The sequence below is a fragment of the Nicotiana tabacum genome, chromosome 19 (assembly GCF_000715075.1).
Source record: "Nicotiana tabacum cultivar K326 chromosome 19, ASM71507v2, whole genome shotgun sequence".
NCBI classification, from domain to species: domain Eukaryota; kingdom Viridiplantae; phylum Streptophyta; class Magnoliopsida; order Solanales; family Solanaceae; genus Nicotiana; species Nicotiana tabacum.
Genome location: NC_134098.1, coordinates 65,506,497 through 65,518,523, shown reverse-complemented (window position 1 = coordinate 65,518,523; position 12,027 = coordinate 65,506,497). Strand labels below are relative to the sequence as shown.

Below are 12,027 nucleotides of genomic sequence, written 5' to 3'. Positions count from 1 at the left end.
CCTGGACCTCATTCATTTCAGCTTAGAGTTAGTCGATATGGTCAATCCGATCAACTTTCTGCTGGAGATACGAGGTTTGATCGTTAGTCTCCATGGCTAAGTCGTCATCGCTAACTTCGAAAATCTTTACCTGTTCCACCAGGTCGGCATACTCCTTCTGAGTCGCATCCAGCTCGGCCCGGAGACTCTTGACAGCCTCTTCGTGTTGCTCGTTGAGAAGTTTATACGTGTTATTCTTCTTGGCGAGCTCCCTAGCCTCAACCTCGAGTTGATTAACCTCAGCCCGGTACCGGAGAAAACTTTCGTGATGGAGTGCCAAGTCCTGCAAAAAGATAAAAGAGAGAATACGTGAGAAATACCAAAAACTAAGTTAGAAGATGGAAGAACATAATGATGCCTTACCCGGTTCAGCGCTTCGTTGAACAAGCACGACACATCCACCTCGTCTATTTTCGCCTGGTCTTCTTCGGTTACCAGGCACCAGAGGTAGCTCGCCACTCTAACTGGAGTAGAAAGAACCCGGGCATCCTCCAGGACGGTGATAATTATTGACCTCTTACGGACAAGATCCATGCTCGGGGCGGGTAACTGGTTGATTAATTTGCGGCTCGAGTTCAGCCCACCGACCTATAAAGATGGGTCTTTCCTCAGCACCTCCAAGTCACCCAACCTGCAGAAGTCTTCCAGAGTGGTCGAATCCACACTTTCGAAAAAAGAACAAAGGGGATCGTCCTCTCCATGGCCCCTTCATTGGATCCCTCCTTCACCGCTCAGGTTTCGTCAAACATGGATTCGGTGAATGAAGGCAACCCTGGAATATCTATGACACCGAGCAGACAAGAGTTAGTATCTTGAGAGGCTTCAGCCCTCATCTCTACATTGGTTTCCCGAACCTGAGGGGAATCAGCCCCCGTTGTTTCCCCCTCGGCTGTCACCCCCTCTTCGGGGAAGGTCGGCTCATAGGACATATAAATATCACCTTCCTCGGGCTCGTTCCTGAGCCAGAAAAATGAGTCCGAGTCGGGTGCTCGAGAGCTAGAACTCTCCTTTGGCTTACGGGCCAACCTACTTCTTGGTTTCTTCTTCTCTGAGATCGGGGAACTCAGATCCTTCCTTTTTGTCTTCTCTCCTGCTACGACCCCGAGCTGCCCCGAAGCGGAGGGATCAACGGACAGGTCCTCGTCCCCTTCTAAAGGCCTAAGCTCAATGGTCTTAGGCAAGCTTGCGAAAAGAAAAAAGAGTGAATGAGAATATGGTGTTGAAGAAGAGGCCTAATGTTACTTATTTGGGAAATAGATCTTACCGTGAGAACGGACCTCCCAACGACCCTTCGAGAGTTCGCGCCATGTGCGCTCAGAATAAGGCATCTGCGAACAAATGCCCTCGATCCACTACTTGAGCTGAGGAATGGCGTTTAGGACTCGAGCAACAACTACACCACCGCAAAAACTGGTGAGGAGAAAGGAGATGAATGTAAAATCGACATTTAAGGGAAAGTTATGATTACGTGATACATTCCACTTCTCGGGGAATGGCCTAAACTCGGCAGGGATCAAGTCTGCGGTCCTCACCCGGACAAAGTGTCCCTGCGTGCTCCAATCCCGGTCCTCATCGATGCTTGAGAATGGGACTTTGCTAGCCCGGTGTACGAGCTTTATCAATCCCCCTCGAAAGATTCATAGATTGTACAGACGGAGTAGATGATCGACGGTGAACAGACATGAGTCGATTTTGTTCACGAAGTATCGAAGGAGGATTACGATCCTCCATAATGACTGGTGGATCTGACCGAGGCATACTTCATACCTCTTATAGAAGTCCAGAATAACTGGGTCCACCGGGCCCAATGTGAAGAGATAAGTGTAAACACTCAGATACCCCTCCACATGAGTAGTAATGTCGTCCTCAAGCCCAGGAATTACTATGTCCTTATCCACCCAACCACAATCCTTTCAAACTGCAGGAAGGACTTCTTCAGTGATGGAGCATATGTTCCTAGATACCCCCTCACACCGGGCCTGCACCGACGAGGGCTTTTCGATCTTAAAATCATCCGCGATCGAGAACCCTCGGGGACAAACATTTTCAAAGGAGGCTCGGGAGGCGGTTCATCGGTAGCTCTAGAGGACGACCACATCGGGAGTGGTCTTCTCGACTTCGGCGGTCGGCTGTGAAGAAGAAGAAGCAAATTTTGGGGAATAGTTTTGAAAGTTTTAGCCATTGATATCTGGAAAAAGTTTGAAAAATATGAAGAAAGGTTGGGAGATGAAAGGTAAAAGCTTTACTGTGAAAGTTAAGTGCGCTGGTTTGGATAGAAAATAAGTAGAAGCTTGCAATTTATTGAGGAATCTTGAAGAACGGAGGTAAAAATATTAGAGTATGAAGAAGGGCAGTGATATCCTGAAGACTCGAAGGTAGAAGCTTAATCCAAAGGTAAAAAGTGAACGAAAGAGAGGAGTATTTATAGAGGCTTCACGTCGTTTCACATCAGGGGATGACATGCCGATGGCTGATACGCGTTTAAAGTCAAAATGACACGACTGACGAGACGTTTCAGATTCTTTGTCGTTTCTGTCACGGCGTATTGAAGAAGGAATCGAAGTGCACATATCGTTTCTCGTTGTTTCTGTAAACTTACTCTCCGAGAAACGAGTGGACTATCTGTGTACGAGTAAAATCGAGCCCATGGGACGCCTCGGTTTTCGACGAAGTAAACGGAGGAAGAGACGTGATTGTAAGGGACTAGAATCGAGGCAAGGAGCCCCTCGAGCCGGGGTCCGGGCAAAACGTCTGCCCTAGGGAATATCGGGGCCACGACCCCCAGGATTGGTTCGAATCCCAAAAATCTCGGAGAGCATTACCAGATAATCGAGCATGACCAACAAAAGGTCGTGATATCCGTGACCATCCGGATATCATGGTATGAATCTCGGTACGTATCGGCAGAAAATCGGTGATTAGTGAAACGAAAGATTTTTACCTTTTGTGGAATTGCACTTAGGATAAAATTCTCCTACTATATAAAGGGCAGTCTGATTATTCATTAGACATACTGTAATACACATATCAAGGCAATATATTCTTTTTTTTCTTTATTATTCAAAATTCTTACTTTTGTTCATCAGTTCATCAATAACTTGAGCTCGGGATTCATTGAGTTATTACTAAGTCCGGGATCACTCCTCTTAATTGGTTTGACAATTTATTACGTCTTTTATCTGTTTAATCTAACGCATTTCATCATTTGTATTGAATTAATCCGAGTATCCTTAAAACTATCTATAAATTTAATTGTTATCCGTTTTTTAGGGTAAACAATTACAATACCAAAACATTAACAGTTCTATATATACTATAGTCCGTAAACAAACTCTGCGCTATGTTGTTGGGTTATTCTTCTTTTAGCACTTTTTTATCTATTTTTAGGCATCCCCTGGTTTCTAAATTTAGACATTTTGTTTTTATTTCTGTCGAGCACATTTGGACTTTAGTTACTTTACCATAATATCAGGAAGATTTAGAAAATGGATAGTAACTTCAACTTCTTTTGTGGTTCAAGCGAGATTTTCAAGATTATAGGTATTTCTTTTTTCTTGCATTAGTTATGATGTAAAGAAATTGGGTTGCAAATTCATATAGAAAATCACTTCAGGCTTGTTGAGAGTAGTGGTGGAATCCAATGGAGTGCAGTTATCACAACAACGTAAAACAAAAAACAAAAAAAAAGATGGATTATTTTTCTAACCTTGATTAATTATCAAATTTTATGGACACTTCGGTACGGTATTTATGAATTACGGTTCGCTACTTTAGTATTCAGTATATCAATTATGCATACTAAATACCGTACCAAAGTAGTTCAATACGGTTCGATATTTTATTCTTTGATTCGGTACGATTTCGGTATTGCACCATCCCTATCTAACGTGACAAGCAGTGGCTGTAATTACTAGTTACAGCAGTCTTACTAGCTTTTCACATTTCTCTCTCGTAATACTGTCAGTTAGGCAGATTTAAAGCATGTATTAATGGTAATTTTACCATGAGCTTTTACCGAGTTCCAACTCTTGTATCTGAACTGGTAACAAGCGGGTGAAACTAGCCAATGGAAATACTCCACTTCTCTTTAAACCCTTTCTCTTCTACTGCCTACCCCTCTTGTTTATTTTTCTGTTGAAACAAAAGCTAGAACATATGATGTCTGATACCGGATAATGTTCATATACACAGCATTTCTGTCCAAACAAAAGCTAGAACATATGGTAATGGAATTCACTTTGAGTCTTACTTTCTGCAACTTTTCTCATTCTGGCATTTACCTTCTCATTGAATTTGATCTAAAGCTAACAAAATGAGCTCCTTAATTTCACCATTGTTCTGGGCAGGGTAGGATTAGGAAGCACGGTAATACTTAAATAATTCGGTATTTCGGTATATCAAAATATCGAAACCTCAGTACCGAGGATCATATCGAATCGAATCAAAAAATTGATACTGAAATACATAATTAATTTGGTCCGATTCGAAATTCGATTTTTCGAATTTGATGCACACCCTAAGTGTGAATAAATATTTTTCCTAGGCCGTATTATTTTCCAAGGGTGGCCGGTGAAGGACGGAGAAAATGGCTAAATTAGTTGATGTGGCATATTAAATGGATAAGCAAAAGAATGGGCAATGAATAGATAAAATCAAAAAAATAAACGTTGGGATTCGCGATAAAGATGGGAAAGAGAAATTGGAGGAACATGGACGGATTCGCAACAGTCTTGAGATCAGATCTACTATATATTTGTGATAGGAATGGGTGTAAACTTCCCCAATTGAAAGTCGTCACCTCATTAATGTCAATCTAAGAGGACCCCCTATTATTTCCAAGAACTCTAACCAAAAAAAGAACGAAAGAAATATGCATCCTATACATTCAATTCATAAAGTATTAAAAGAATTTACTTACAAAAAAAATAAAAAAATTTGAAGTGTCATTACATTTTTTGGGGTTAATTTCATTGCACATTTATTTTTGCATGATACCCATGGATTTATTTAATATATATGTTTCTAACTACTCAAGTTACTGCTTGGATACAATGTAATTTTTGTAAGCTGCACACCGCCTAAAGTTGAATAGCTCAACTCACAAGTTATTTTTGGAAAGGTTAGGTATTATGTCTCCCTTTATTATATTTTCACTTTTTAAAATTTGATTAGGGCCATGGCCTAAACTCCTACACCATAATAGTGGCCTTTCTCCAAGTATGAACTCCTCGCTAGAGGAAGCCAAGAAAGTCCTTCTACTATTTACTCCATCTTAATTTATGGTCCGTTTGACTTAATACTAAATTTAATAAAAAAATGAACTCTTTTGTAACTTATAATCTAAAACAATTCTTAAATATTTCTGCGGCTATAATCATTTTGTTAAGGACATAATGAGAATTTTTAATGAGAGATTATTTCTACATATAAAAGGTGACCTTTTTTGGGAGAGACCAAAAACAAAAATAGTGTTACCTAAGTTGAAATGAAAAGAACAGTGAAGCATGTCAATAAATAGTTGACTTATGGTTGGATGGTTGAAATATCTCTCTCCTTAACTAATGAGTTTAGGTTTAAGTTGTGGGAACGGAGTAAGTTTGGGCAGAGGCGGATCCATGATTTAAAATGACGAGGTGTCACCGGATTCCGTAAGTTTCGGTAGAAATCTTGTATATGTAAATGTATATATCTTGAAATATGTTAATTAAAAGCACTTGGCACCTCTAAACACTAAAAGCTTTTAGGAGGCACTGGTTGAGCAGAATACATTGCCACCATTACATAAAAATCCTGGGTCCGCCTCTGTGTTTGGGTTAGAGCGTTTTACAACCTTATAAGTCTATTGTGCGCAAATCATATTAGTCGGATCACTGAATGATGAATATCAAATTGTTAAACAAAAAAATAATACTATCTACACTATACTTGAAAAAATACATATGCTTACAAAGTGTTTGTACAAAAACAAACAATTTACACTAATAAGAGTTACAAATTAAGTAAGAATACACGTGAATATGTGATTATATGATAAAACTTTATATCAATACATATGTATTCTATTAATTGATTGGGTCCAAACTCCAAATGCAATTTAGATTTTTTTTTTCCTATGTGTATTCAGTATTTTATTTCCTAATATTTCAGTGGTGATCAAAATCTAAAATTATGGGAAAGAGCAAAAGGATGGGCTTAACCAGTCACCCACGTTACCTCACAAATTTGTAAGCTTCCCTTTATCAACCAAACCAAATACTATCAAAAAAATCAAAAGTTTAATCATTTCACTCACCTCATCCTATCCCTCTCTGTATATATTCCAACTTCTCAGGTATACTTTATGCCCTCTTGCTTTTGATTATACTCCAGCTTTTATCATATCAAGAATCGCTTTGATCCCTCCTTCTTCTCTGTTTGTTCCTTTCCCTTTTTTTCCTCTGCATCTACAACTACATAAGCTGCACCATTATACACAGATCTGTCACTTACCAAATTATGTCACTTGAATGCTGAGTCACATTTTCTGAGTTGGGGTTTGGTCTTTTTTCTTGAATAGACGATGGGTGTTGAATATCACGAGGTGGGTTTTTCTCAATAGCATGCATATTTTTTTCTTAACTTTTCTATATGGGGTTTCTCTTAATCAAATATATCGCCACCTCTAATAAAGATTACGGCTTTATATCATTGGCATTAGGAATATATAAGGAATTCAAGAGGTGTTCAGCTTTTTACTTGTAGATGGTTGCCCTTTTCTTCTCCAAAGGCCCTTGTTTTCCTTTGCCATGGTCTGTTTCTCTTTCACCTATCTTTTCACTTTTTTTTCTTTATGCGGCCACGTGACAATGAGTTCAGTGGTTCAAGCCGTGAAAACAGCCTCCGGCAGAAATGCAGGTTAAGGTTGCGTATAATATATTCTTGTGGTCCGATCTTTTCTCAAAGTGCACCGGGCTGCCTTTGTTCCTTAGGTTGAAAATTGATCTAATAATTGGTAAACGATGTTGCAGGCTATGGCATGGAGTGCAGTGGATTCATGAGAGGTAATAAATGTTTCCTCATTTAATCTGTTTTCACTTTCATGGCCAATTTTCTATAGAAATAGAAGTCGTTTTTTAAATGTATGAAAAGTGCCAATTAATGCATGTCATTACGTCTTTCCTCCCACCTCCCGTGCCTCTCTGAATAGTCTCATTCAAGATATGGTTTTACTTTTACCTCTTTTTTACTTCCCTATTGAGTTTTGCCATAGGGTAACAGTACAAAAGGTACCCACTTTTTTTATATTTTTGGGGTCCATTTTCTATTTTAGTACAGTAAGATATGGTCCATTTCCTGCTACACTTGTTATTGTTTTGACTTCACAGGTGACCTACCATACCTGTGAAATTTATGGAGTACCTCCTATCTTATCATTCTTTTCTTAATCTTTTCTTTTTATATACTCACAAACTGTTGGTGCCCATATCTCATCATTCACATTTTTATAGAGAACTTCTAGTAAGTTAAATTATTTTATTTTAATTTTATATCATATTCTGATTAAGATGATCTTAGATAGAACGACACCGAGGCCAACCTCAACTGCGCTTGGGACTATAAGGATCCATATGGCCCACCTCAATTGCGCTTGGGATTGAGGCGTAGTTATTGTTTGACTATATCTTGGCATTATGGTCATATGGGTGTGGTCAGGGGCAGGGCTAGCCCTTCGGCTACGGGTTCGGTCAAACCCAGGAGCTTTGACAAATCCTATATTTGTCTTAAGAAATTCACTGAATATGCATAAATTATTAATTTAGAACCCGATAACTTGAACTAGAATCCTGAACCCATAAGTTTCAAATCATGTCTCGGCTCTTAGGTGTGGTATATCATATACAAGATTATCTCTTTTGAGGGCACAATTATTGGTGATATAAAGTAGTGCAAATGCAAGGAGCTAGTAGTTAAAGATGCAATAAAGAATGGGCCTCAAATTGATGATATCACAGTGAGAACTCATCTAGCACTATTATTCCACTCAGACTCAAGGTATTATAGATTTGTTGAAAATCAGCAATTCTCACCCTTAAATAACATCCTTTTATTGTTGCCTGCAGACTGATTGGTCTGTTTCCTTTCCCTTCTTGGTAGTTGGATAACTAACACCTATCTTGGAAATTAATTGTTTTGTCTGGTTAAAATAAGGATAAATAAAGGCTTGTTGATAGATTGGCTGACTATTGAGAAACCATTAAATTTAGAAGTCCAATCTTGGTAGTTTGATTGGTTGATTAGGTTAGCAAATAAGTTGGGATCTCAACAGAGAGATTGCTTCACGCACCAAAACTTGTGGGACACTTGGAATTCAGATAGTCAAACAAATAATAAAATTCTAGAACATAACATAGGTTTTAATAGTAGGATCTATGATAGAATACATCTGAAATCATCAAAAAATCATCTAACTTAAGACTTTGACTGTTCAAAAGAATAAGTAAATGATAAAAAACTAAATATATTTGCTTGACCTGTTCAACTTGACTTCCAGTGAGAAAAGCTTCTGGTTTTGCAATACTTGGACCAGGGCACGTGAGCTGCTGGTCTAACCTCTACCAAGTTTTTTCTGTTGACAAACAATGTGGCATCAAACATTTGGTTTTCACTTCTATTTCTGTTTTTCAAAAAGAATGGTGGGCGGTAGATAGGAACTACCTCATTTGTGATTTACCACATACACATAACTGAATACTATTGTGAATTTACAGTGTTTGACATTGCTCAATGTCTGGTTTTGAGTGGTTCAACTAACTCTCTGAGGAAATTTTTTTGTTAATTGTAATATGAGGAAAATCTCATGCCATTGCTATCTATGCCATGCCGATAGCCAATATATTGGCGCTTTTGCTTGTGCACAGTAGAACTGTGAAAACTCATGTTGTAGATCCAAACTGACATAGATATTGTACTATTATGGCTAGGCGTTGGGACAAAGCTTGCGAATCATGGATACGCGGTGTTTGGAATAGATTATGAAGGCCATGGACGGTCAATGGGTTCCCGCTGTTATATCAAAAGGTTTGACAACATTGTCAATGACTGCAGTGACTTTTTCAAGTCCGTTTGTGGTAAGATACCAAATACATGCCTCACAAGCTGTCACAGTGACAAATCATCTGTCTCTGATATGTTAATGCGGAAAAGAACATCTTTAGAATAACATTTTCTTCCTTTTTCCTTTCTCTTGGTAAATTTTTTGGAGTTCTTCCATGTGATCCTCTTTAAAACACTTCAAGACTATTCATTTTTCTTCATTTAAGTCGAATATTTTTCAACATGATATGTATGGTTATAATTGTTAAAGAGCTTCTCTGCTCTTGTTATCCTCTTTACTAAAAGACTTATTATCTTGGACATCAGCGCGGGAGGAGTACAGAGAGAAAACAAGGTTTTTGTATGGGGAGTCGATGGGAGGGGGCGTGGCTCTTTTAATACACAAGAAGGATCCTTCCTTTTGGCATGGTGCTCTTCTGGTTGCACCTATGTGTAAGGTAGGGGCCAATTAAGACTTTTTGTCTAGCACAAGTACTGTATCTTTAGTGCTTGCATTTAGTAGCGACGGACCTTTTAGAAGTCAAAAGGAAAATGAACCGGTTATGGTGTTGCTAATTTACATTGCAAAAATTCACCAGATATCTGAGAAGGTGAAGCCACATCCAATGGTTATAAGCTTACTAACTAAAGTGGAGGATGTCATACCAAGATGGAAGATAGTCCCCACAAAGGATGTCATTGATTCGGCCTTCAAGGACCCTGTTAGAAGGGAAGAGGTGAGGTTTATTATCAAGTTAATATGTGGCATTGGTAGCTTACAAGTATTAATTATATATGATGTTCATTTCTTGTCCTTGATCAAAACTTATGTCCATTTCTTGTCATTTTGCAAGAATAGGTACGCGGAAACAAGTTAATATATCAGGAAAAGCCAAGACTAAAGACAGCTTTGGAAATGCTAAGAACTAGCATGCACCTCGAAGAAAGTTTGCATGAGGTAACTATTACCTCACGCTTCACTTTATTCATGTAAACTATATTTGAGTCATTCTGATAAAAATGAAAACTAAAAGTGTAGTTACAGTACAAAAGTTGAAATTCATTTCCTTGTTTTGACAGGTCACTCTACCATTTTTAGTGTTACATGGGGAAGCAGACATAGTAACTGATCCAGAAGTAAGTAAGGCGTTGTATGAGCAATCGAGTAGTAAGGACAAGACCATAAAACTCTATCCAGGAATGTGGCATGGCTTGACATATGGTGAGCCTGAAGACAACATTGATATCGTATTTTCAGATATCATCTCGTGGCTTGACAAGCGAAATGGAGAGAATAATGATAATGCTACTTTGGTCGAGAAATCAGTTTGTCGAGCTACATCTACTCCATTTGAGATGAACACAATATCGTCACCTGCAATAACAAATGGACAAAAACCACAGAGAACACGTCCACAAGCGAATTATCTGTGTGGGTGGAAAGGGCGTCGGATGCATCATCACTCTGCAATGTAGAAGACTTGGTTGATAGGTATGGGTTGGATCTCTTTGATTTGTTCATTCACGTTATGGTAACATAAATGCTACTATTATTTGTGAGGGATATGGAAAATAACAGGTTTTCCAGAAATTGTATGATGCAAAATCTTGAGTTATTCTTGATCTCCTAATGTTTTAACCAACTTGCTCAATGAAGGTTAATTATACTTGGTACTCTTATTCCTTTTCTGTATCTTCCTTTCCCTTTCGTTTACAAAGAGTTAGCTTTAGCCTACTGCAATTTAAGGAAGTTTTACACTATCAGCTGCCTTCTTCTTTTTTTCTTCTAATTTCTTCCTATTTCTGGTATATACTCGGTGTATAACAAGTGTATAGTCAGCCTATAATATATACACATTTATTATAAACATATTATACAGTGGTTATACACTAAACTAACATTGCATACCCAGTGTATAATGTTTATAAGCATCGTAAGAGGCCTGAAATTTATAAAAGAGAAAAAAGAGGCATTCACTAGCAGCAAACACTTCTGCTTGCATCGGTTTGCAAGTATAAGCCATTAGTTAGCCACTATGAACTGATTTTTTGGGTTTCTTGGTTCTTCGGATTGTGAAAATTCAAGAAACGTGCAATATAATATGAACAAAATCCTAGATATTGAGAGAGCCTAGATAAAAATTTCTGTGGCTAAAAATTGTTAATTGGCATTTGCGGCTAGGCAGATGAAGGAATGATGTGCCGATCGGCCAAAAGTGTAAACTTCTCTTTTTTGTATTTGGGAATAACCCGGACCCTTCGTGAACGCGGGATGCCTTTTTATGTACATTTTATTGCTTAATTCAGGTTATTTTTTAACAGTTAAACCGATAACCGATCAGCTAAAACGGATGACCGATAAAACCATACTGATTGTAAATACTGAGCCGAACCGTCCCGTTGACATCTATTTAGGAAGAGTAAGAATGCTCATGCTATTTCTTGAACTTATATCACTTTTTTCTCCTTTGGACAGAATTCTCAAGATTGTGTTTTTATTATAGAATAATGATTGGCGTAACTTATTCCTGAATCATCCAAAATTTGAAGAAAATTTACTCCATCATGTGTTTATTGTTGTATAATAAAAACTATATTTAAATGCATGGTTATATATATATAGCGCTTAGATATACTAGTATTTAATCTAAAACATTTACCAAATTAATGAATGCAAAATTGTATTTTTTTTCCACTTTAATTTATGATTCTTAAGGTTAAATTAGTGCAATGCAAGAATTCATTTAATTGACATATCATATGCAATCCAATGCCTAGGTAAGTTTATGCATGCACCAAAATTATTTCTAGTGGTTGGAGCAACTAGTTGTTGCAATTGTAATTCGAACGTTGTAGCTCTAAGTGATAGTTGCAGCAAATGCAATTGTTGTAGGATAATATTGGGGCTATATCGGT

At 38.0% G+C, this 12,027-nt stretch overlaps 1 protein-coding gene across 5 annotated transcripts; it reads left to right on the top strand.

The window, feature by feature from the left end:
* Positions 1 to 6,212: 6,212 nt before the first annotated feature.
* Positions 6,213 to 10,791, top strand: LOC107815121 (caffeoylshikimate esterase). Of its 5 annotated transcripts, none has more exons than XM_016640637.2 (8): positions 6,377 to 6,619; positions 6,737 to 6,827; positions 7,047 to 7,079; positions 9,000 to 9,146; positions 9,439 to 9,569; positions 9,711 to 9,848; positions 9,971 to 10,069; positions 10,192 to 10,791. In XM_016640637.2, exons 1-8 carry the CDS (start codon positions 6,599 to 6,601, stop codon positions 10,585 to 10,587), a joined length of 1,056 nt encoding a protein of 351 aa, XP_016496123.2. In that variant the 5' UTR covers positions 6,377 to 6,598; the 3' UTR covers positions 10,588 to 10,791. The 5 variants fall into 5 exon arrangements, with proteins under 5 accessions (XP_016496126.2, XP_016496123.2, XP_075093980.1 ...); XM_075237879.1 differs by having other exon boundaries at positions 6,737 to 6,933; XM_075237880.1 differs by having other exon boundaries at positions 6,737 to 6,939.
* Positions 10,792 to 12,027: the final 1,236 nt, after the last annotated feature.

Coding starts and splice junctions, on each gene's coding strand:
- LOC107815121 (XM_016640637.2), top strand. CDS start 6,599: ATGGGTGTTGAATATCACGAG. Junction 9,570..9,710: donor TGGTTGCACCTATGTGTAAG/GTAGGGGCCAAT, acceptor AAAATTCACCAG/ATATCTGAGAAGGTGAAGCC. Junction 10,070..10,191: donor TCGAAGAAAGTTTGCATGAG/GTAACTATTACC, acceptor TTGTTTTGACAG/GTCACTCTACCATTTTTAGT.